We start from the raw sequence: 27,772 nt of genomic DNA on the forward strand, positions 1-27,772 counted from the left end.
CATGAGAAAAAAAGTTATATTATCTTACGTGAATGTCTTACAAATTGCTCACTTATCAACAGGAGACAATTTCAAAATGTCATTCTTAAAATATTAACTTGCTGCCTGGGTGCAGTGGCTCAGGCCTGTAATTCCAGCACTTTGCGAGGCTGAGGCGGGTGGACCACCTGAGGTCAAGAGTTCAAGACCAGCCTGGCCAACATGGTGAAACCCTGTCTCTACCAAAAATATAAAAAATTAGCTGGGTGTGATGGTGTACACTTGCAATCCCAGCTACTAGGGAGGCTAAGACAGGAGAATCGCTTGAACCCAGGAGGAGCAGGTTGCAGTGAGCCAAGATTGTGCCACTGTTTTCTAGCCTGGGTGAGACAGCGAGACTCCGTCTCAAACCAAACCAAACTAAACCAAACCAAACAAACCAAACATTGTTAACTTGCTTAATTTCATACCACTTTAATTTCCTCATATTTTAACCCTGAACATTTTTTTGGGGGAAAGGTAACAAGGAAAAGAAGGAGGAGGTAGAGAGGGAATTTAGGATGTTCGGAAAGAATTCCTTTTCAATTCAAATTGAGACATTTGGTTTGGCTGAATTTCCTCTCATCCAGATTCCTGCGAATGGTGCTGATTCACTTAACAGCTTCTGCCCAGTGGAAGGAAGTCCACCCTCAAAGGATCTTCTCTGAATTTGTCTTCTTCCTGTTTCCTTTCCTTTTCTTTTGGCTTAAACTCCATTCAGGGTAAGAGCTTTATTTTTAATTACTCAGTATTTAGGTCTATAATTTAAGATCTTGAGATGAAAGACTAAGATGCTTTCAATTCTGCACTGTCCCTACCACACTGGCTTAGAATCCAACTTTCCAGAGAGGAGGTTTACTGTTATCTCTCAAGTCCTGTGTTGCGCCATGTAGATGAATATCAAGCATCTCATTTTGACTGACGCACAGAATCCAGTCTAATCAGTCAAGTAGACATGGCCAATTATAGTAACCACTTTCCATTAGGTCAAATACATTCAGAACTGTGATTGAGATTAGATTGAAATGTTCACAGCTGTCTCTTTCCCCTCACCTTTTAAGTCTGGGTATAGGATTTCCATTTCTCCTGTCTATTCACCGTCCACTCCACTTAGGTACTAACCTTTCACAACACCCATAACATTCACCTACTCCTAACTTGATTGTACACAATAGCTTATTAACTTGCTGCCTGGGCATAGTGGCTCATGCCTGCCTGTAATCCCAGCACTTTGGGAGGCTGACGGGGGCGGATCACTTGAGGTCAAGAGTTCAAGATCAGCCTGGCCAACATGGTGAAACCCTGTCTCTACCAAAAATACAAAAAAAAAAATTAGCTGGGTGTGATGGTGTATACCTTTTTCCTCCTTCTGTAGGTATGTTCAGCTCATTTTGTCTAGTTAGAATTTTACACTTTTAAGAGACTAGAACTGAATCTAGAAATCTCTATGCAATGCTTTCTCAGTGCTTAAGAAGTGATTTTTGAAAAGAATGATTATAATAAACTGCTTATCTAACTGTACCTTCCTACATAATTTTTGGAAGGTCGAGCCAAGGAATATGATTTGGCAAAAGTTCCCTTAACTATTTTATCCCTTTTATCCTAAACTTTTCACTTTGGGTTCCTCTCATGTCTCAATTGCATCGAACAGTTCTACACATTGAATTGTGTGTACTTCAGAGTACTACACTGAAGACACTGAAATAGAAAACGAATACTTATAATATCCTAATATATACAATTTAAATTTTGAAACCAGCTGTGATCACTTTTATATTACTGTACATTCTCTGGAGTAAAAAGAGACTATTCATAAATAACAAGGAGTTCCCTTAATTCAGCCTCTGAAACAAAGAATGGCAAAAATGATTGGTATGCTGTGAGACGTTCAACTGTTGCCAGTCTACAGAGTCAAAAGCTGTGTTGTATTGAAACACGATGTGAGGCAGCTTATTTGACAAAAGAAACTTACGTGGCTTTTCCTTCCCTAAGGAAAATGCAAGATAATGAAAACTGAAGAGTAGCAGATACAACTTTTTTAGATAATGGCTTGAATTTTAACTTCACATCAGTCTGAGTTGGCATAGGACTTGCATACTGTTTCATATTGATGCTGCTAGTAGCAAGAGCTTTCCTTCGACCAGAAGGGGATTCCTAGAAGATTAAAGGGGGAAAAAAAGACTATGTAATTTTGAGTTATTTATAGCCAAATATTTTAAAGTATGAATTTAATAATATATCAAATAACAATTGAAAATTTCCTTTACCTATTAAATTCCTATCACACAATAATTAAATAAAATTACAATGAAGTTATATCATAGTTTTTATATTTATAAGTAAGGCAGACACGCAACTGGAAAGAGGTAACCCAGGCAGAAACAAGAGAAGATCAGAACAACCCGAAACACCAGAAAAGGAGAAGCAAGGAATGAAAACTAGGACAGAAAGTCTCCAGGGTTACTATGAGAAGAGAAATACGCAACAATTGTTTTCCTTGCTTTGATTATGTTTGATGTAACCTAATAATATTTCTCCTTTTTAAACGCCTACAATTATTTATAGAACTTCTAGCCTTGGTGGCAATCTACCTCTTTTTTTTTTTTTTTGGCTATAATATCTGAATTCTATGTATCCTGTATTTCAGTCTTATTTCTTCCCCAGGCACGCACGTGTGTGTGTGTGTGCGTGTGTGTGTGTGTGTCCATAGTTCTCTCTCCCATAAAAGCATACATATCATAAAAGAAACAGTTGGCTTTCTGATCCTATGCCCATGAAGACACCACTGACTGACTCCAGCAAATCTCAGAATTCTTCTCAACATTGGTATTGCCAATTCATCAGAAATAGAACACAAAATGAAACCTATTTGCTATCAGAAGTACTTAACATTCCATTACTAAGTTATTGTGTTTCTTAACTAACCTTTGCAGAATAATAATAGCCTAGGAGAACAATAAAAACAGGACAGCAAAATAATGGTTGTATATTAACTTTGTACAAGACACCATGTAAATTCTGGAGAGATATGATGAATAAGATATAATCTCTGACTGTGGGTTCTATGGCAAAGGGAAAATTTTAGATGTAGGATTATGTGTAAATAACAAATCCGAAATCACGTACCATTATTTCTTACAGTTTACTGATATGGGAGTTAAGACCAAAATCTAAATCTTAATTTTCAAGCTGTGTGACCTTGAGCAAGTCAGAAAACTTGAGTCTCAGTAACTTTCTCTATAAAACAAGGAGGCTAAACAGAAATCCATTCAAATTCTACAATTATTTTCCATAAAATCATTCAATTTTCAAACCAAGGCAAGAAAAACTAGCATTAATACCTTTGAAGTATTATTTAAAAATCTTTATTTCTCCTGTTTGAAAAATTTGCCTAAAATAAAGATATACTAATTTAATCAAAACATTAAAACAGACTTTTAAAAAAACTGACATTTCTACCCAACGGAATGAGTAAAAATGTAATGTAGCATCCCTAAAGAATACCTTGTTTTAAAACGTGGTCTTATCTGTCAGATTATGCACAGCAATAATATACAGAACTATTAGTGCATGCAGATACCTTATGAATGAATTTCAAAAATGCATCAAGCACTTGAGAAGGATTTAAGCCCTCTCAGAAGAAATACTTAAGAATATGCAAATACCCTCAACTGAATCAAGTTGAACAGATGTGACTATACCAAACAATACAAGTGTTCTTTCCCTGGTTGCTACTGTCAATCAAAGAATAAGATTAAGGTTCAAGGTTCTGACAATGAGCAAAATGAAAAAGTATGATCAGAGAGTATCAACTTATTACACTGATATGAACAATAATCTCTTATTGTACCTTTAGAATAGCTAACAATTTCTACATATAATGTAGGATTTAAAGCCTCTGTTTTGAAAGCATGACATATCAACTGTCACACATTTTCACAAAGTATGACACTGATTCCTTAATATAATTATTTAATTTTATAACTAAATAAGCTATAAAAACTAAGATAACTTAGAAATGAGCATAATTTTGAAAACTTAGTTTAAGAATGGTTCTGCAAAAGTCTGGATTTTTTTTTATCATATTCTGCTAATTTCATTTTTTAGAATAAAAAGTAGGTAGAAAAATTTTTCCTCTGAACTCAGGTTCATGGCAAAAAAAAAAAAAAAGTTTTTTAGGCATCTGGTAAATCAGTGTCTTCGAAACAATAGGTAATAAAAGCTACTAAATTCTAGCTGTACTATTTAATTAAGCAATTATTTGCTTAGGAACAATGAAAAGAGTGCTTTCTGAGGTCTGGGCAGGTGAGTAGAATAGAGCTCTTTTGAGTCTATGATATCCATTTCCAGTATTAATTAACACAGGACCTCACTGGAGTCTGTGTCCTTAATATACTATGTCCTACAATGTAATGGCTCATAATTGGGAAAAGGAATTTGAATGGTGTTCCTAGTAATTCTCCACCTAGTTCAGACATTGTTTTCTCCTTAAAATTAGCTGTCTCAGAAAATACATTTTAAGAAGAATAGCAATGAGTAAAAACATGGGGATCTTTCATAGCTCCAACCCCACTCCACAAATCTTCATTTTCTTTAAAACCACCAAGTCTAAATCTGTACCCACCCAAGATGGATAACATTGCTATAATCAGTTCTATGAGAGGAATGAAAATAATTGACTGCACTCAAATGAGCATGTCTTTTGCCTCCTACAGTCCTTCTTAAAGGGACTAGGGATCAACCAGGGAGAAAGAGTTTAGAGAAAATTACTATTACTGCTGTTAGGGTCCCAATGTTACTTCAGATCACATGTGGGTTCGACAAAAGAATAAGAACGAGAGAAAAAAGAGTAAGAGGAACTAGTAGAAAATGAAAGTTTGGAGACATGAGTCATTAAAAAACTGAATGTTGAGTATCTGTCTGAATATCTGTCTCTGGGCCTATGTTTATACATCAGTTTGTACGTGCATCTGGCAGTATTTTGAAAATTAGTTTAAAATCCCTAAAGCAAAGGTTCTTAAACTTTAATGTTTATTAAAAACCAAAGACAAAACTAAGAAACATTATTAAGAGTGTTAATGCCTAGATCCCAGCCCTAGATATCCTAAATTAGTAGACCTAATGATGGACCTAGGAATCTGATTACTAAAAAGTAATATCCCCCCTCCACACATACACACCACTACCACCAGGCATTTCTGATCCAGTTAATTTAAAATCACATTTTCAGAAATACTTCCCCTAAGGAAGTTCTTACACAAAATTATTTTAATTAAAAAATGTAACTCATTTTTCATAACTATTTCCATTGTAATAAAAAGACTTAGCCTATATATTTCCATTTCTTTGAAATACAGTCTATCACAGTTGGAATCAGACAAACCTGGATTCAAATGTGGCACCAGTATTCATTCATTGGTTAATCTTTGGCAGATTTCTTCATGTATCTAAGCCTCAGTTTCACACCCTCAGATTGGTAAGAATGTGAAACAATGCAAACTCTCTTACACTGCTGGAGAGAGTTTCAACTGATACAGCCACTTTGAAAAACAATCTGACATCTCATAAAGTTGAATACATGCAAATCTTAAGAACTCAGCAATTCTCATACTATAAATATGTCCTAGAGAAGTTCTTGCAATAACACATGAAAATAACTAGTATTTACCATATAGTCAGTATTCAATAAATAGTGTTTACTAATTTTTATGGACCATTTAACCTGGTTCATTACACTAATAAATAGTCCATCCAGGGTCAACAATCTTGAAAGGAGAAAAAATAGATAACTGCATAATTCAATGCAAACTGTTTACTTTAAAGTAGTGTAGCTACATAATTAAAATTCATGCATGGACGCCCACTATGTTCAAGACAAACCTAAAATGAGTTCTCCACCTCAATAAACTCTCATTGCTATTCATATAGTAACAATGCAAGCAACAGGTGAATAAATATTTTCTCTGTACATAAGCATACAGGGGTAAAGATCTTGCAATTTTTATAATAAGAAATGAACTAATTATAAAAATGAATAAACATATTCTGAGACTCAGGAATTCTTTATAAATATTTTTGTATTTATATATTTTTTAAAAAGCTTTTAGTTAGAATAAATAAGATCTAGTATTTGATAGCATAACAGGGCAACTATAGTCAATAATAATTTAACTGTACATTTAAAAACTAAGTAAAAGAATATAATTGGATTGTTTGTAACACAAAGGATAAATGCTTGAGGGGATAGAAATCCCATTTTTCATGAGGTGATTATTATACATTGCATGCCTGTATTGAAACATCTCATAAATATAATACACTATGTATCCACACAAATTAAAAAATAAAAAATCATGCTTAAAAAAAGCATTTAGATAATCTCACTACTTTTTCCTCCCTAAAACTAAGAACACAGTATAAAACATAATGGTAGCAAGCAATGTAGTTCAATGGCGTAACTATTAGTTCATATTCTTTTGATGTTGTTGCTGTTGTTATTTTTTGAGACAGAGTCTCACTCTGTCACCCAGGATAGAGTGCAGTGGTGCCATCACAGCTCACTGCAGCCTATGGGGCTCAAGCAATCCTCCTGCCTCAGCCTCCCAAGCAGCTGGAACTACACCACCCACATCTAGTTCACTTTTTATTTTTGTAGAAATGGGGTCTCACTATGTTGCTCAGGCTACTCTTGAACTCCTGAGTTCAAGTGATCCTCCCCCCTCAGCCTCCCAAAGTGCTAGGATAACAGGCATTAGCTACTACATTTGGCTTTAATTCATATTCTAAGAAGATGGAGAGGACATTTCTTGTCCAAATTGTTTAAGTTAGTTTCCTTACAGAATAGTAGTTCATTGTATGCTATTTCATTTATTATGAACCCTACAATTAGTAAAATTAATGTAATGACCCTCCTATTAAAATATTTGGCTGATTTTATTACAATATTGTATAAAATAAACCACATAATCGCAATGTAATCCTTTCTCACATGCAAGAGAACTAGGGGTAAGGGTGCAGAAAGTTACTTAGATTTTTATAATTTTTCAAGGCTTTATTACATAGACTGTTCTAAAAGATTCTGTCATATACAAATACTTTATCAGGTCTCTTACAAGACACTAAAAATTAACTAGTAGCATTAACATCTGAATTTTAAAATTATAAAATATACATAATAAAGCATAAAACATAAAAATTAATAATGAAATGAATATCCTATACTCATCACCCAGCTTAAGAAACAGAACATTACCAGTACCTTAAAAGCCTCACATCCCTTCCCAAATTGTAACCTTTCCATTCCTTCCTCCAGAAGTAAATAGTATTCAAAATTTTTTATTACTCCTTTCCTTCACTTTTTGAAAATGTCATGCTGATGAATGGGTAAATTAAATGTGGTTTGTCCACATTTAGTTTATCCATACATACACAATGCAATACTATTCAGCCTTACAAAGGATATTCTGGCACATGCAACAATATAGATGAACCTTGATGACATTATGTTAAGTGTAGAAAACCAAACACAAAAGGACAAATATTATATGATTCTACTTATATAAGGAATAGGCAAATGGAAAGTAGAACAGAGGTTACCAGGTGCTGGGGAAAGGATTGAATAAGGAGTTTTTGTTTAATGGGTACAGTTTCTACTTGGGATGATAAAAAGTTCTGGAAGTTAATGGTAGTGATGGTGCAATGCCACCGAATTGTACACTTAAAGATGTTTGAAATGTTGTTATATATATTGACCAAAATTAAAAAGTGAAAAAAGACTTATACAGTTTTGTGAGTTTTAAAATTTTCTATAAGGAAATAAAATAAGCATTTTTGTGATTTGTTTCTTATATTCAACTTCATGGTTTTTTTTGTTTGTTTGTTTGTTTTAGACAGAGTTTTGTTCTTGTCTCAAGCTGGAGGGCAGTGGCATGATCTTGGCTCACTGCAACATCTGCCTCCTGGGTTCAAGCGATCCCCCTGCCTCAGCCTCCCAAGTAGCTGGGATTGCAGACACCTGCCACCATACCCTGCTAATTTTTGTATTTTTAGTACAGATGGGGTTTCACCATGTTGGCCAGGCTGATCTCAAACTCCTGACTTCAGGTGATCTGGCCACCTTGGCCTCCCAGAGTGCTGGGATTACAGGTATGAGCCACCACACACAGCCTCCACATCAAGTTCTTAATAGTCATCTATGCTGACATGTACAGCTGTGATTCATTAAATTTCATTGCTCCTAATATTCAATTACATGAATTTCTACAATTTACCTATCCATTTTATTGCTGATGGACATATGGGTTGTCACAGGTTTGTTTTTTTTGTTTTGAGATGGAGTCTTGGTCTATCACCCAGGCTGGAGTGCAGTGGCACAATCTCGGCTCATTGTGACTTCCACCTCCTGAGTTCAAGCAATTCTCCTGCCTCTGCCTCCCAAGTAGCTGGGATTACAGATGTGAGCCACCATGCCTGGCTGATTTTTGTATTTTTAGTAGAGACAGGGTTTCACCATGTTGGCCAGGCTGGTCTTGAACTCCTGACCTCAGGTGATCTGCTTGTCTCGGCCTCCCAAAGTGTTGGGATTACAGGCCTGCGCCACTGTGCCTGGCTGCATGTTTATTTAGAATTATTAACAAAGCTGTTACAAATATTTTTACACCTGTATCCTGGTACACATGTGCAATAATTTATCTGGGACCTATTTCTAGGATGGGAATAGCCAGGTCATAGGATATGTACATGCTCACCTTTACCAGAAAATACCAAATTGTATTCCAAAAAGGTACCATTAGTTTGCACTTTCTAAGAGTTTCCCATTTTTCCACATTCTTAAGATTTTCTGTTAAACTTTAAGCACTTAATGTGGTAAATTAATAGATTTTTTTTCCAAAATTAAAGCAACCCCACATTCCTTGGAGACAGCCAGCCAGGCTGTGATGTACTTCTTTACATTAAAATATATATCTAGCTTTGTTTGGATGCCTAATGTTTTGCATGGGATTTCTGCGTATTCACGGAGGAGACTGGCCTATCATTTTCCTTTCTTGTACACTCCTTGGTTATATGAGCCTCATAAAATGAGCTGGGGTTTCCTTTCCTATTCTCTGAAAGACCTAAAGACTCCCCAAGTGAGTTTAAATATTTTCTCCCCATCCAGGAATTTCTCCATCTCATCTAAGATTTCAAATTTACTAATATAAAATGATTTAACTTTTTATTACATTGATAGCTGCAAAATGTATGATCTTGTACATTTTTCATTCCCAATACTATTTATTTGCGCCTCTCTCTTTTGTTCCCAAATGATTCGTGCCATAAATTGGTCATTTCGTTAGGCTTTCCAAATCAACAACTTGTGATTTTGTGAATCTTTCTAGTGAATGCTTCCTATTTCAATAGTTTCTGCCATATTCATCATTTATTTCCTCACTTTCCTCGGGTATATTCTGTTCTAACTCCTGAATTTTGAGCACTTCTTTGTTGATGTAAGCAGTTAAGGCTATAGAGTCACGCATCCTTTAATGACAGGGATACATTCTGAGAAATGCATCATTGTGTGAATATCAGAGTGTACTTTCACAACTCTGGATGGTACAACCTACTGCACACTTAAGCTATTTGGTATAGCCTATTTCTCTGAGGCTACAAACCTGTACAGCATGTTACTGTACTGAATACTGTAGGCAATTCTAACACAATGATAAGTTTTGTACATCTAAACATATGTAAACATGGAAAAGTAAATGGTACACCAGTTTACTTTTTAATGATACACCAGTAAAAACACAGGTGTACCATTTAAAAAGCTTGAACCACAGCCATGGTTGGGGTGGCTAAGGACCAGAGAGCTATGGAATTCAGGGAACAGAGTACTGAGGTGACCCTGGGCTGTGAGTCTGTTGAGGGTACCCCAAGACCATCCCCTGAAGTCATGCTGCCCTCTTAGAGCTCTGAGCCTGTGATGGGACAGGCAGCCTGGAATATCAAACCGCTTGTGGGGTTATTCTCTCATTTTCCTGATGAATGGCACCTGGCTCCCTTCTGGTTGTACTACCTCTTTAGTAAATGTACTAATCTCTTTAGTAAGTGGTTGCTCAGCTAAACCCTTGGTTTGCTCTCCTCAAGATGCCTTTTCACTCTTCAAATGGCCAGGCTAAGAATTTTCCAATTTTTTCTGTTCTGTTTCCCTTTTAATTATAAATTCTGTCTTTAAATAATATCTCTCCACTCACATCTCACTACATGCAGTTAAAAGTACCCATGCATTTCCTTGAATATTTGGCATAGATATTTCTTCCACCAGATATCCTAGCTCATTACTCTTAAATTTTACCTCCCATAAAGTCCTTGGATCTAGATATAATTCACCCAAATTCTTTGCAACTTCAAAATAAGGATGGCCTTTACTCCAGTTCCCAATACTTTCTTCCTCATTTCCCTCTAAGACTTCCTCAGAATAGCCTTTACTGTCCATATTTCTACTAGCATCCTAATGACAACTTAAATAACCTCTAAAAAGAGCTACGCTGTCCCTAGGGCTCTTGTATTCTTCTGAGCCCTCACCGAAACTACCCTTAATGCTCTATTCATAGGAATCTAGGCATTTTCTAGCCTGCTTCACCAAATTCTTCCAGTCTCTACCTTTCACCAAGCTCCAAAACCATTCACATTTTCAAGTATTTTTATTATAGCAACGATCTCATTTCTCAGCACCAATTTTCTGTTTTAGTCCTTTTTTTTTTTTTTTTTTTTTGCTGCTGTAACAGAGTATCAGAGACTGGGTAATTTATTAAGAAAGGAAACTTATTTGGCTTACAGTTCTAGAGGCTAAAAAGACCAACTCAAGGAGCTAGCATTCTGGTGAGGGGTTTCTTGCTCCATCATCCCAAGGTGAAAGGTAGAAGGGCAAGAGAGCTTGTCAAAAGCAAAACTGAGCATGAGAGCAACAAGAGGGGGCTAAACTCGTTTTTATAACAAACTCACTCTCACAATAAAGAACTCACTCCCATAATAATGATATTAATCCATTCATGGGGGTAGAGCCCTCATGATCTAATCACCTCTTAAAGGTCCCACCTCTCAACACTGTTGCATTGGGGATTACATTAACACCGCAAGAACTTTGGTGTACACATTCAAACCATGGCCCTGAACTTAAAAGTCTCAGTGATCAGATCTTATCCTCTTTCTCATGATTACTGAATTATTTCAAAATGTAAAGAATTCACACAGTCATTTGTATAAATATTCACTTTCTCTACTGACTCAAGAATCAAAATTATTAGATGAGACCTTAGAAGTTTTTAATCCAACCTGTCATCCCAATGCAAGAACACCTTACTTATGCTGTATTTAACGGTTATAAAATTTGTTTCCTGGTATTTTTCATTCAACTTCAACCTCGAAACTCTCAAGACTTCACTCTTTCTGAAACAAAATAAGTTGAAGGGCTATACTATCAAGACCAATGATTTTGTATTACTCTATAAATAATTAATGAGAGCCTATTATGGGCCTGGCATTCTCTCATTTAACTCTGTGATAACACTTCAGACTTTACTGTCAAATGATAAAAAGTCAGTCTAGAAGTTAAACAGTTCTTACTTTTCAAAATTGTGATGCTGGTCCTCCAAGCTGTCACAAGTACCAAATTTCTTGCGCTATGCTGAAAACATCTCTGCTTCATCAGCAGACCAAAATGGAATACTATAAAATTTAATTTGGAGTCCATGGAGCAATTAAATGCTGAAGCAGTCATGCCACAGGAAGCTCCCTCAACCAAAAAGACTTAATTAGAAACCATATCAGCTAAAATAACCAACTCAGATGGTTGGATGGAAGAGAGTTTGGTAGCACAAATGTAAAAGAGAAAGAATAAACATTAAAAATTGGTTCAGATATATACTCATAAACATTATAAAATTATACTGATTTGAGAATAAAATCTAACTTATGTCTTTAAGCCCTTAAACTTCTTAGAAGAAAACTACAGATAAACATTAAAATACAATTTAAAATGTTTAGGCCAAAGGTCTAAATGGGTTGTAGAATGTCCAAATTGAAAAAAAAAGTTATTAAAGCAAACCCAACTTCAAGTTGACTACAAAGTTGCCAAAGGCAGTTTATATGAATCCCTTCCCCCATAACCCTAAAGAAAGCAACAAAAAGTTTAGTCATACTACTTTATGCAGTTGTTCAACCTTAAACAAGAAACTCAACTAGCAGATTTTAAACTTAGTTTCCACTAGATGTTCTAAGAGAAATATAATAATTTTAGTTTAAATAAGACCTGGTACCCAAGGATTACATCTTTCATGGCCTGGACTTGAATGTGTGTGCTGATAATGACTTCTAAATCTTCAAAACTGGACAGACCTATTCCTGAGCTCTAGATCCAAGCACCCAAGTGTCCACTGTTCATTTTACCCATATCACAAACTCAACATACCCAAACTGAACTCATCTCTACCCCTTAAGCTATTTCTCCTCTTAGTTTCTCATCTTAGTGAACTGTACCGCCAACCATCAAGCTTCTTAATCCCAAGCCTCTCAAACCAAGCTGTCTCTCACTGCTAAATCTCTCCAGAATCTCAACTCTTCTTTCCATCTCCACTGTCACTTCTCTCCCTAAATTCAAGCCTCATCATCTGTGAGCAGACGACTGTTAAAGCCTCTGGACTTGTCTCCTTTTCTCTAGTCTCATCTACACCTCAGTTTCATCTTCTGTGATTCTGTAAGGATGATCATCTTTTTTTTAAGGTTATACTTTTTTTTGATGACATGAGAAAATTCACCACAGAAAATTATAAATATACAGAAGTACAAAAAAGAATTCCTTAAAACTTTACCAACTCGTTGACACCACTGTAAATATTTTGAGTTATTTTCTGTAGTCTTAAAAACAGTTGACACGATACCATTTATAAAATCCTAGGTATTTTTTAACTTGACATTAGAACTTTGTAAACCTAAATTTTAGAAGTTGTATATCATTCTGTAATATGGTTCTACCACACATTTACATAACCATTCCCTATTTTTAAACATGTACATCAGTTTAAGTTTGTCACTCTTAGAAAGGATGCTGCAGTGACTACCTTTATGGCGAAACTATTTGGTATTTCTGAGTTTTGCTTAGGACAGATTCCTAGAAGAGAAATTTCTGAGTAAAGTATTTGACTGTTTTCAAGATTTTATAAATAACACTAAATTGCTTTTCCAAAGAAATTGTACCAAGTTATAACCTACAGTGTATAGCAATGCTAGTATCACCCATCATACACAAAATCGCACTATTATACATTTGAAAATCTTTGCTAAATTGTTGGAAGAGAAGTTCTCCTTCTCCTTTTTCTTTTTTCTTTTTTTGTTTTGTTTTGTTTAGAGACAGAGTCTTGCTCTGTCATCCATGTTACAGGGCAGAGGCATGATCAGACCATAGCTCACTGCAGCCTCGAACTCCTAGCCTCAAGTGATCCTCTCACTTTGTTCTCCCAAAGTGTTGGAATTATCAGTGGGAGCCTGCATCCAGCCTAGAAGAAAACTTCTGTCTCATTAATTTACTTTGCATTTCTTTGATAACTCATAGCCTGAATATATTTTCATATTTATTATACATCTGTATTTTCTCTTTTGTAAAACTGGTCATGTCCTTTGTTCACCTATTTGGATCTAATCCCTCTTCTCAACAAGCAATTTCTAGAGCTCTTTAGTGAGAAAAATATTTGCCTTTGTCTGGCACTTTTGTGGCTAATATATTTAATGTTTTCTTGCATTGTCCTTTGCTTTCATAACTTATAAACTTTATTTTTTCTTATTATTAGGTGGTGCAAAAGTAATTGCAGTTTTTTGCCATTTTGACTGCAATTACTTTTACCACCAAATTAATATAAGCAATGAGACTTCTGGTTTCCAGTTCTACATGTAAGGAGCTTTGAAGTTACCACTGTGTCCTAACAAATAAAAAAGTGAACAAACTGAAAAATCAATAACTATTCTTAGATTCATAAGAAAAGTGAGGTAAGGGAACACTGTTGACCCCATAATTGGAGAGACAGATAGGCAATACAGAGAATTATCAAGTAGAAAAGCAGAAACCTCCATGGGAACCTGTGCTGGCTGGGGTTTAAAAAAAAAAAAGTGAACCATAACTGAGGAATGTCTAAGAGGATTGCTTGGGCCCAAGAAATCAAGGCTGCAGTGAGTTACGATTATACCATTTCACTCCAGCCTGGATGACAGAGAAAGAGCCTGTCTCTTAAAAAAAAAAAAAAAAATGTTTTGGAGGTATTTTCTAGAGGCTAGGTGTATACAAATCATGGATACAGCTGGTGGCCAAAATCCTAAGCAAATTAACACAGAAACAACAACAACAAAAATACTGTATGTACTCACTTATAAGTGGGAGCTAAACACTTGAGTATACATGGACATAAAGATGGAAACAATGGATACTACAGACTACTACTTGGGGGAGTAACAGGGTGGTGGGCTGAAAAACTACCTATTGGGTACTATGCTCAGTATCTAGGTGACAGGATCCATATCCCAAACTTTAGCATCACACAATATACCCACATAACAAACCTGCACATGTTCCCCTTGAATCTAAAATAAAAATTAAAGTTATAAAAAGAAAAAAACTCCAGGGCTACCAGGTCATAGGGGACCGCCATGCTTTTGTGAGTTTTACTTCTAAGAGCTTGATCTGCTTCTCACCGTAACTACAGCAGAAAATTCTCTTGTGATTCCAACTAGGGGAGAGGAAATGATAAACCATTTTAAAACACATGAGTACTCTGCTCTTAACAAGGTCTGCCCGCAAGAGAAATTGCTTAACCAGAGCCTAACTAGCTGGGGTTTTATCAGAGTCTAACTGACCTGGGAGAAGAGAAATATTCAACTCCAGCCTACTGTAGCCATCCTGCCCCACATAAGAAGGGAGAAGAAAATACTGAGAAACACTTGTGAAGTTCACAACACAGAGGCAAAGGCTCACTATAAGACTGAGACCTAATCATAGGAATACAGAATGCTTCCCTCCCCCACACCTTACCATCACATTACACAACGCTATTTATAGCACTTCCTTTTATCCAGGAAATCACATCTAGCTATCAAGAAAAAATTAAAAAAGAAAAAAAACAAAACAACCCCCCGCCCCAACACACACACAGTTTGAAGAGACAGAGCAAGCATCAGAACCAGACTCACATATGAAAGAGATGTTGGAGTAATTAGGCCAATAATTAAAAATGATAATTAATAAGCTAAGGGCTCTAATGGATAAAGCAGACAGCATGTAAGACCAGAGTGATGGAAATCCTAAGAAAGAACCAATAAGAAATGTTAGAGATCAAAAACACCAAAACAGAAATTAAGAATGCCTTTGATGGGCCTATAGTCTACACACAGCTAGGCAAAGAATCTGTGCTATTTCAAGAAACCTCCAAAGTTGAAAAGCAAAGAGAAAAAAGACTGGAAAAAAAATAGAGTAGCCAAGGACTGTGGGACAACTACAAAAGATGTCAATATCATAATGGAAATACCAAAAGCAGAGGAAAAAGAAAAAGGAACATAAAAAGTATTTGAAATAATAATGACTTGGAATTTCACCCAAATTAATGTCACACATCAAACCACAGATCTAGAGAGCTCAGAGAACAACAAGCAGGATAAAGGCCAAAAAAACCTACACCTAGGCATATACTTTCCTTTTTATTTATTTAAGAGATAGAGTCTCGATTTGTTGGACAGGTTGGAATACACTCCTGGCCTCAAGTGATCCTCCCACCTTGGCCTCCCAAAGTGCTGGGATTACAGGATTGAGCCACTATGCCCAGTCCAGCACATCTTGAAAGAAGCCAGAGAACATAAACACCTTACCTATAGAGAAACAAAGATAATAATTCTCACTTCTCAGAAACCATGCAAACGAGTGTGGAGTGAAATATTTTAAAATTTTGAGAGAAAAAACCCATGAACATAGAAGTCTGTACCCTGTGAACTTATTCTTCAAAAGTCAAGGAGAAATAAAGACTTTCTCAGACAAACAAAAATTGAGATATTTTGCTGCCAGTAGATCTGCTTTGCAAGAAATGTTAAAGAAGTTCTCTAGAGAAAAGGAAAAAATAACAGGTTAGAAACTAAAATCTATGTAAAGAAAGGACAAGCACCAAAGGAGGAATAAGTGAAAGTAAAATTCAAACTTTTATTTTTCTTCTTCTTTTTTTTGAGTCGGAATTTGGCTCTTGTTGCCCAGGCTGGAGTGCAATGGGGTGCAATGGGAGATCTCTGCTCACCACAACCTCCCCCTCCTGGGTTGAAGAGATTCTCCTGCCTCAACCTACCATGTAGCTGGGATTACAGGCATATGCCACCACGCCTGGCTAATTTTATATTTTTAGTAGAGACGGGTTTCTCCATGTTGGTCAGGCTAGTCTCGAACTTGTGATCTCAGGTGATCTGCCCACCTCAGCCTCCCAAAGTGTTGGGTTTACAGGTGTGAGCCACCATGCCCAGCCTATTTTTCTTATTCTTAACTGATCCAATAGATAACAATTTGTGTAAAATAATAATTGTAACACTGTATATGATTATGTATGGTTATATATATATAAATATATATACAATTGTCCTGTGAACAACACAGATTTGAACTGTGCGGATCCACTTAAACACAAATTTTGTTAGAAAATATAGTCAGCTCTCAGTGTCAGTGAGTTCCATATCTGCAACAAAATGCAAACTGAAAATATAGTATTTGCAGGATAGAAAATTCGCGTATAAGGACCGCCAACTTTTCATATCCGTGGGTTCTGCATGGGGTCCAGGAACCAATCCCTGCAGATACTGAGGGGTGACTGTAAATATTTATATATGCTTATATATAAGTTAAAAGAATGGCAGCAATGATATAAGAGACTAGAGGGAGGAAATAGGATTACTTTGTTATCATAAGGTACTTGCATTACCTGTAAAGTGGCATGGTGTTATTTGAAAGTGGGCTTGGATTACTTGCAGACTGCAAACTCTGGGGCAACTAAAAACCAAACTAAAAAAACTAAAACTAAAAAAAAGATTTTAACAATTGAGAAGCTAAAAAAAGAAAGAAAGTGGAATCATATAAAATGCTTAATTAAGCCAGGTGTAATGGAACACACCTGTAATCCCAGCACTTTGGGAAGCCAAGGCCAGAGGATTGCTTGAACCTAGGAGTTCAAGATCAGCTAGGCAATATACAGAGACACCCTCTCTGTGAAAAAATTAGCAGGGTATGGTTGTGCATGCCTGTGGTCCCAGCTACGAAGGAGGCTGAGGTGGGAGGATATCTTGAGCCTAAGATGTTGAGGCTGCAGTGAACTTGATTGTGCCACTGCATTCCAACCTGGGTGACACAGCCAGACCCTGTCTCAAAAAAGAAAGAAAAAAAAAAAAGAAAACTCAAAACCACAAAAAGTAGAAGAGTGGAAGAAAAGAATAGGTATAAAGAACAAGGACAACAATTAGAAATCAGCAACAGTTGGCCAGGTGCAGTGGCTCACGCCTGTAATCCCAGCACTTTGGGAGGCCAAAGCAAGCAAATCACGAGGTCAGGAGTTTGAGACCACTACAGACACCTGTATACACATAAACCAGTAAATCTAGAAGAAACAGATAAATTCCTAGACACTTAAACCCTCCCAAGACTAAACCAGGAAGAAGTTGAATAACAAGACCAATAACAAGGTCTGAAATTGAGGCAGCAATTAATAGCCTACCAACCAAAAAAACTCCAGGACCAGATGGGTTCACAGCCAAATTCTACCAGAAGCACAAAGAGGAGTGGATACCATTCCTTCTGAAACTATACCAAACAATACAAAAAGAAGGAATCCTCCCTAAGTCATTTTATGAGACCAACATCATCCTGACACCAAAACCTGGTAGAAACACAACTAAAAAGAAAATTTCAGGCCAATATCCATGATGAACACTGATGCGAAAATCTTTAATAAAATACTGGCAAACTGAATACAACAGCACATCAAAAAGCATATCCATCACAATCAAGTTGGCTTCATCCTTGATTGGATACATACGCAAATCTATAAACGTAATCCATCACATAAGCAGAACTAAAGACAAAAACCACATGATTATTTCAATAGATGCAGAAAAGGCCTTTGATAAAATTCAATACCTCTTCAAGCTACACACTCTCAATAAACTAGGTATCAATGGAATGTATCTCAAAATAATAAGAGCTATTTACGACAAACCCACAGCCAAATCATGGGCAAAAACTGGAAGCATTCCCTTTGAAAACTGGCACAAGACAAGGATGTCCTCTCTCACCACTCCTATTCAACATAATACTGGAAGTTCTGGCAGGGCAATCAGGTAAGAAAAAGAAATAAAGGGTATCCAATTAGGGAAAGAGGAAGTCAAATTGTCTCTATTTGCAGATGACATTATTGTATATTTAGAAGACCCCATTGTCTCAGCCCAAAATCTCCTAAAGCTGATCAGCAATTTCAGCAAAGTCTCAGGATACAAAATCAGTGTGCAAAAATTATAAGTATTCCTATACACCAATAACAGACAAACAGAGAGCCAAATCATGGGTGAACTCCCATTCACAATTGTTACAAACAGAATAAAATACTGGGAATACAACTAACAAGGGATGTGAAGGACCTCTTCAATGAGAACTACAAACCACTGCTCAAGGAAACAAGATAGGACACAACCAAATGGAAAAATATTCCATGCTCATGGATAGGAAGAACCAATATCATGAAAATGGCCACACTGACCCAAAATGGCATTTGATGGGTCAACGCTATCCCCATCAACTACCATTGACTTTCTTCACAGAATTGGAAAAAAACACCTTAAACTTCATCTGGAACCAAAAAGGAACCCACATAGCCAAGATAATCCTTAGCAAAAAAAAAAAAAAAAAAGCTGGCGGCATCACGCTACCTGACTTCAAACTATACTACAAGGCTACAGTAATCAAAACAGCATGGTACTGGTACCAAAACAGAGATATAGACCAATGGAACAGAACAGAGGCCTCCAAAGTAATGCCATACCTCTATAACCATCTGACCTTTGATTCCGAGGCAAGCAGGGTCTGGAGTGGACCTCCAGCAGACCTGCAGCAGGGGGACCTGACTGTTAGAAGGAAGACTAAAAAACAGAAAGAAATAGCTTCAACATCAACAGAAATGGCAGAGTGAAAATATCTGTAAGATAAATAACAAGTAATGTATAGAACACAAAAGAATCTACCAATGAGAACAAAAAATGCAATTATTTTTGTTGAAAAGTTGGAAATGGCTATGTGTGGACAATTCACAGGAAAACATACATGGCTAATAAACATATAACAAGATGCTCAACATCACTAATTATGAGGGAAATAAAATTATAATGATGTTATGATAGCATTTTCACCCAACAGAATGAAAAAAAATTAAGAAATGTAATATCTAGCATCACTGAGGGTGTGAAAAATAGGCATTTTAATTAATGTTGTTGGGAATATAAACAGTTACAGCCTGTTATGGGGATATTCTTTCAACATTATAACTATCAAAATAAAATAACTATCCCTTTCGACTGAACAGTTACATTCTGAGAATCTATCCCAGTATCTGGGAATCGATCATGCATGTGTACATAAACTTTTTTGTTTTTTTGAGACAGGATCTCACTCTGTTGCCCAATACAGTGCTATTCATGACACTATCAAGTAAACTGGAAACAATCTTAACATCCACCTGCAGAAGAAGAGTTAAATCATTATAGTAAATCCATCTGTACTCTAATGTGGTACAGAAATTACTGTGCAGCAATTGCATACTGTGAAGGGAGAAAAACAACATTTAAGTGTGATCTCCAAAACCAGGAGCAGTGGCTCACACCTATGATCCCAGCACTTTGGGAGGCTGAGGCGAGTAGATCACCTGAGGTCAGGAGTTCAAGACCAGCCTGGACAACATGGTGAAACCCCATCTCTACTAAAAAAATACAAAAACTAGTTGGGTGTGGTGGCTCATACCTGTAATCCCAGCTACTGGGGGGGAGGTTGAGGCAGGAGAATTGCTTGAACCTGGGAGGCAGAGGTTACAGTAAGCCGAGATTGCACCACTGCACTCCAGCCTGGGTGACAGAGCAACACTCTGTAACCAAAAAAAAAAAAGTATGATCCTATTTAAGAACAAAACAGAAACCTAATGACCTTTAAATATATGTGTATGTCATATCATTTTAAAATATCTAGAACTGTGTGGGTGAGGGAAAACTTTCATTTTGTTACTTTATACATTTCTTTATTGTTTATATCTTTTATAATAATCATCTATTCATACTTAACATCATTTATTCTTATTTAATACTGTGTAACTTTCTCAAAACTATGTGTGTATAGAGAAGGGGAGCAAAAGACATTAAGGTGAGAGGTAAAAAAATAAGCTAAGACAAGATTTCGCAACATAGCACTACTGGCATTTTGGAATAAACAATTCTTTGTTGTGAGAGGCCTTCCTATGCATCACGGAGTGTTTAGTTGCAACCCAGGCCTCTACACACTAGATGCCAGTAGCATACCCTGCTCCTCGCCCAGCAAGACATGACTATCAAAAATGTCTCCAGACATGGCCAAATATTCCCTAGGGGGAAAAAAAAATGTTCCGCACTCTACCCACTACTACATTCATTGAGAACCATGGGTTAAGGTATCAAATACCCTGAAAAGTTCCTTAGCTGGAGTTAGAATTCCCTGCACCTGACCCTATATGATACCAGTTATTAGTTCTGTTTTCTTGTTTGCCTCCACAGGCTGTGAGCCTTTTCTAGGAAGGTGTTTAGAGTGGTTAAATAGCTATCTCTTAGGCTGTGTTCCTCAGAGTAGAGCCTGCGACCACCTGCATCAGCTGCACCTGGGATACTGGTTAAAAGGCAGAGTCCTAGATTTCACTTTCGATTAAACAAGTTCTCAAGATGAGTCCAATGCACATTAAAGTTTGGGAATTATATTTGAGTTTAGTACAATTCTCAGCACATAGCAGATGTTTAATAAATTGGTGAATGAATGTATAAATTTTATTCTATAAAGATAATGAATGAAATTGGTCTCCAATTAAGAAATACACAACTAACCAATTTGCTTGTGAAATTTAAATATACAAACTCTATGAAACAGAAAAGGCTATAAATAATGACATTTAGTTTAATTATGCTACTTGATAACAGACATGTAAGCATGATTCTAAGTATTTGTAATAAACTAAGAGTTGCATAAAAAAATTAAAAGCCAGATCTAGCTCCTGAATTCTCCCATGAAGAGCATCAATAAATAAGTGAACTGAATGCATGTATTTTTAAATGATTTGATGAAATGCATTTTGAAAGAAATTTAAACACATAATCATCTGAAAGAAGGCATGTATTATACTATTTCTGCCATTTCAAATGTTTAGCAACCATCTTATCATGATGTCTGTAATATACTTACAACACTTCAGTATAGATGGTGTGATTGATATAAATGTATCAGTTAGTTAAACTTCAAACTCCAAAGCCAGTCAGTTGTCCTAATTGAGGAGCCATGTCAAGGGAGCATTGTATCAGACAGCTATACTCCAGAAGCAGTGACCACAAGTACTTTTATCCATGTCGTGATCAACACTTGAGACACCAGTAATTTGCATAGTGAATAACAGAAGTGAGGTTTATTGGTAAAATGAATAGTTTAGTGGTTAACAAGATGAATGTTAGAAATGGGCTTTCATTGCTAAAATTAAAATATATTGTCAAAAAATATGAATTAGATAAAATATAGTTATTCTCCACCTTTGAATAAACAGGCTATAAAAATCTACCAAGGGCCAGGCATGGTGGCTCACACCTGTAATCCAGCACCTTGGGAGGCCTAGGCAGGTGGATCACGAGGTCAAGAGATGAAGACCATCTTGGACAACATGGTGAAACCTCGTCTCTACTAAAAATACAAAAATTTGCTGGGTGTGGTGGTGCGCACCTGTAGTCCCAGCTACCTGGGAGGCTGAGGCAGGAAAACCGCTTGAACCCAGGAGGTGGAGGTTGCAGGGAGCCGAGATCACACCACTGCACTCCAGCTGGGCGACAGTGTGAGAAGTCGTCTAAAAAAAAAATAAAATCCAGCAAGGTCTGTAACTTTTCTCTTAGAGATGATGGCCAGGGTTGATTCCTTAACAGTTCTGTAACTAACTAGCCATTGCTTTGGAAGCATTTCTTGTTCTCTATCATTGACTAAAAGGATAACTGAAAGTGACCTTGTGAATGCTGTGGATCTAAACTAGTTCTACTAAACCTTTCATGAAGAGTGATGGTTGGGATGCCTAAAATGAAAGACAGCTCAAAGCTTCCTTCACAGACATTAAAGAACAGGTTGCATGTAATACATTGTTTTGTGTCTGCATACTAACATCTGTTTGAAAAACATCTATATGTGGCACAATGTGGTCATTTGTTTACAATCTGTTAGTAAGGTTGCAGAGAAACACCTTCAAATACCTCATTGACCACCACTGTTTGCCAAAAACAAAACAAAAATCCTAAGATTGATAAATAACCAGCTTGTTTTAGGGTTGCTTCACAACTACATCCATTTTTATTTTCCCAGTAATACAGTTTAAATAGTCTCTGGACAATTGCCAAATATAAAACACAATCCAATGGTCTTTATAATTCTTTAATCAGCAAATCTTAGGATAAAGTCCTGGAATTTTTTATCCTATGCAACTAAAAACCACCACCCTCTCACTGTTAAAAAGAAAACAAAAAACCTTTCTGATACTACCATTCTTTAAAGAGTCACTATAGATTTGGTGACTAAAGGTTTTGTTACAAGTAACATTAAAGACAAAAAGAGAGGGGAGGCCAAGGCGGGTGGATCACAAGGTCAGGAGATCGAATCCATCCTGTCCAACATGGTAAAACCCCGTCTCTGCTAAAAACACAAAAATTAGCCTGGCATCGTGGTGTCTGTAGTCCCAGCTACTCAGGAAGCTGAGGTAGGAAAATTGATTGAAGCTGGGAGGCAAAGGATGCAGTGAGCCGAGACTGCACCACTGCACTCCAGCCTGAGTGACAGAGTGAGACTCCACTCAAAAAAGGAAGGAAGGAAGGGAGGAAGGGAGGGAGGGAGGTTGGATTATCTACTGCCAGAGACACACTGTATCATATTAAATCATGAGATAGATGATTTTTTTTTTTCAAGGACACCCTATACATGAAGATCATTTAGGGTTAAAACATCACACTTACGGCTTCAAAATTCAAGCATCATCACTGCCATCACTACAAAAAAGGACAAGGGACATTCAGTTTGTGTGAAGAGGTGGAGATGAAATACCCAATTATGGGCTAGAGATGACTGGCATAAAAACTATTGAATACTTGGGTTTTTCAAAGTTCCAGACAGCATGTTTTCACCTTTAGGTGATGAAACAGCACCTTTGCTTTCTACCACGAGTACTTTTAATGTGGTCAATATAATGCGTGATTTTGAATGTGATAGTCTCTAAAGGAGACCTGGTGGCCACGTGGCACACTTCATCTCCTTTTCCAGGTAGATATTCTAGCAGCTCATATGGCCAAATCTAAAACTACCTGAAGAATATAGTTAAAACAGCATTGTTAGAGTACATGCTTTTTTCCTTGAACTTTCATATTCTGGTGCCATAGAACCCTTTTCACAGATATTTACTTGCTTTTGAACTGAATGGATTAGGTTGTTTTTTAAAGAGTTGTTTTCCCCCTACAGGTAATTCAAAGGTGAGGGCAAGAAGGTATTCAGGTCCTCATACTGATGCCCCAACTTCATAGCTTCCAGTATAATTAAATGCTTAAATATTTGTGTAGTGTTGAGCTTGCTTCAGGGGAATTTGCAGGATCTTCTTTCTTTAGATTAAAAAAATCATATAGATAATTACCATAGCTTTCTGTGATGTTTTAGGTACTGCATTGCCTAAGAGCAGGAAGGCAGGCAGGTGATTTTTAAAGCACTTTTCAGCTCCAGGGTGATAAAAATATTTTAAACTTTCTGAAGTTTAAAAGTCACAATTAACCATTAAAATTTAAAACTGAATAGTCATATACAGTTACAGTATAATTCTCTAAACTACAGTATACAAAAAAGAGGTAACATAAAGATCAATTAATATTTTCAGATAAAAATCAGCAAATACTGTTAAAATGCAAGATTCAACATTTCAAATTACTAACATTTCATATAAGAAATGTATCTGGTTACAGGGAACCTTTTCAATAAGTAATTATGAATAACATGGTTTGTATGGAACATCTGCTACACAGCTCCCTATAAAAGTTGTATAAACTACCAACTCTAATCATACATCTTTCCTTTAGAGCATTTAATATGAAAGACTGAAGACTATGTCTCACATACAGAAAAGACTAGAGACACTATGTGACATTTCCTATAGCACGAATTTCTACAACTCTAGCTACTGCTTAAGTCAGATTTTAAAAAAAAAACACTAAATACAATGACAAATTACCATGTGTCCAGCACTGTTCTAAGCACATGCTAATACACTAAAGTTCTATGAAATCGGCATATTATTATCTTCATTTTATAGATACATAAATTGAGGTAAAAGACAAATTCATTGACTTTCTCAGGATCACACAGGTAGGAAGTATCCTGAGCCTACACCAGGCGTCCCCAAACTTTTTACACAGGGGGCCAGTTCACTGTCCCTCAGACCGTCGGAGGGACGCCACATACTGTGCTCCTCTCACTAACCACCAAGGAAAGAGGTGCCCCTTCCTGAAGTGCAGCGGTGGGGGTGGGGGGGGAGCGGATAAATGGCCTCAGGGGACCGCATGCGGCCCGTGGGCCATAGTTTGGGGATGCCTGGCCTACACTCTTAAACCACCACAACCAGTATACTAGTCTCTCAAGAGGCATACAACTGACAGCATCTAATAGTCTAGAGAAAAAGAAAACTAAGATTTCTACAGACATTTCTCCTTTATTTTTTTCTTTTTTGAAACAGAGTGTCATCCAGGCTGCAGGGCATAAGCTTGCTTCACTACAACCTCTGCTCCCTGGGTTCAAGCAACTCTTGTGCCTCAGCCTCCTGAGTAGTTGGGATTAAAGGTGATGTAGCATCACTCTCAACTAATTTTTGTATTTTTAGTAAAGATGGGGTTTCACCACAATGGCCAGGTTGGTCTCAAACTCCTGACCTTAAGTGATGTGCCTGTCTCGGCCTTCTGAAGTGCTGGGACTATAGACATGAGCCACCACACCCAGCCTGTATTTTTCTGTGAAACAAAAATTATCTTTCAATTCTACTTATATCTCCTTCTCTATTTCCATATATTTCAGACATGCCTTATTTTTTAAAATCATCTATTCTCACATCGTTTGATCTTACAGCACTTAGAAAGTTAATGGCCATTTTTATCATTTGTTTAATTACCTAGTTTGAGACTTCTTGTTTATTTGATCTGCATTGATATCTTGTTAAATAGTTAAGGTGGGTACTGTTTACAGATGAAGAAAGAAACTTAGACCCAGAAAGTTTAAAAATGCTCTAAGTTTACCAAGGCATAGCTAGCTAAAGGAGTTCAAATCCTATCATCAGTTCTACTACTGGTTTCATTTGCAGTTTTTTGTTTGTTTGTTTGCTTTTTAAAGATATATGCAAGCCCAAAAAAGCTCATGTCTGGTATCCTCCACCCACAATTAACAAGCAAAAGAGGTTCGCCTGTTAACTAAAAAAGGTTATATTGAAGTAAGTACAATGAACTTGGCTCTCTTCACATACTACAGCAGTAGACTTGACTGGCATGTTTTTATTTATTCATTAGCACAGTAGCAAAGAGAAGTACACTAACAGGTAGAATATTTGAAAACTAAAGCCTTAAATAGACTTTTACTTAGAGAACATTATCTAGCAAGGGTTATTTCAGGTTAACTGTTGATAAAAATTTCAATTCAGTTCCTTTTGCTTTGCTGGAATTATTACCATTCTATGAGAGCAGCTTTCTGCCAATCAACTGGTGCCCGTGGGGCTGGGATGTGTCTAGTGTGGCGTTCATTATGCTGTTGGTACTCAAATTATAATACAAGCAACAACAACTACCACCAGGTTGCTGCACGCAAAGTAATCTGACACAAAAGTCATGCATAGCTAAGAGTCAGAACTGTAGGCAGTATTTGAACACTTTTTAAAAAACAGAAATTTGTATTCGATGTCTATGTGTTCATATTTTAGCAGTCAGAATATGTTCATAGGATAGGACAAAAAAGAAATAATTTAGTAAGGTTTTCCCAAATGCTTGTCACTTTTTAACAATAGAACAGGATCCTTTCATGGAGCTCCAAAGTTTCACAGGAACTAGGGAAGATAAAACCATCATATTTTTATTCATTAGGTTTTTAAACAGTATATAAGTGTGTGTGTTTCCGGAGACAGGGACCTATAGAGGAGGGAGAACTTAGGAGAGAGAAGAAAAGAGCTGCCTCTGCTTGGTCTTAGAAATTAAAAACAAACAAAAAAATCAGAAGTCATGGAAAGAGGTGTTCAAAAAGATAAAAGTTTAAACTTCATTAAACCATGAACAAATAACACAATCCATAGGTTTTATTTACAGGGTTTTTGAGAGGATTCAGTAATATGAAATACATGGAAGTGAATGGTATATGCTATATTGTCAAAGTATTAAGCTGCATTGGAACTTTGAATAAACCAGGATACATTCATGATTAAAAGTTTACATTTAAAAATCCTAACAATAAAACTTATGTTTTATGGGGGGAAAGAATTAAGACACAGTAAAATTTTATAGTGTAATTCTTTCATACTTAAAAAAAAAAAAACTATCCACGTATATGGTTAAATGAAAAAAAGCAAGGTACAAAACATTGCTAGTCAACTCTTACTGTGTATTACAAGGTGACCAATTTGATAACCTAGTCATCTTGATCCACAACCTAATAACCCTATTTTGAAGGCAGGAATTCTGACTTAACTAAAGAGGTACAATCAATTTTGTGAGTAACATAAGTTAACAAAGGTAATTCATAAAATGCTGAAAAGGAAGACTTAGGCAGGGTCACACAGTTTTATGCATATTTCTAGGCAGAATCCCAAACAAGCTGTTTAAGAAGAACTAAAGTCAGTACAGGAATCTCTAGAAGTAACTGATGTATTCTAGTAAAAGTAAAGTCCTAAAATTAAATGCCGAGCTCCATTTTTATCCTGATTACCATTTTAAATTGGAATTATCTCCTAGGAAAAGATGGAGGTTAAGGACAAATTACATTGAAGAGGTTTGGGAAAAGAATAGAAAAGACCAGCTGAACCAAGCAGACGGGCCAGACGAGCAGGAAAGTCTGACATTACAAAATGTATTATTTCTCTTCATATTAAATAGTTCTTTGAGAACAATGTTACAATCTTAGTGCATAAAATCAAGTCCAATTTATATCATGACTGCCTTTTTAGTTTTTTAAAGTCAAAATTTTTCTTCAGGCTACTATCTGTTAGGGAAAGGCAGGAAATCCAGGAACACTGACCCACGGGGAGAAAATTTAAACAAAACAAAATACAATTACTTTGGGCTATACATGATTTTTTAAATGTATTTCGTATATTTTTAATAGGAAAAATATACAAGTTCCCTAATCTTAATCTAGGATTCCTTCAAATTTAATACAAAAAGAAGCAAATATTATTTAACAAGA

General features: G+C 36.4%; 1 protein-coding gene across 15 annotated transcripts in view; it reads right to left on the bottom strand.

Annotated features, from left to right (window-relative positions):
* Positions 1-27,772, bottom strand: part of EHBP1 (EH domain binding protein 1) — a 560,843-nt gene that overhangs the window by 192,542 nt on the left and 340,529 nt on the right. For all 15 annotated transcript variants that reach the window (XM_074399272.1, XM_074399282.1, XM_074399294.1 and 12 more), the window contains one exon: positions 1,991-2,172. In XM_074399272.1, the coding sequence (XP_074255373.1) occupies positions 1,991-2,172 (182 nt within the window). The remainder of the gene's footprint in view (positions 1-1,990; positions 2,173-27,772) is intronic.

The sequence above is a fragment of the Saimiri boliviensis genome, chromosome 1 (assembly GCF_048565385.1).
Source record: "Saimiri boliviensis isolate mSaiBol1 chromosome 1, mSaiBol1.pri, whole genome shotgun sequence".
NCBI lineage: Eukaryota > Metazoa > Chordata > Mammalia > Primates > Cebidae > Saimiri > Saimiri boliviensis.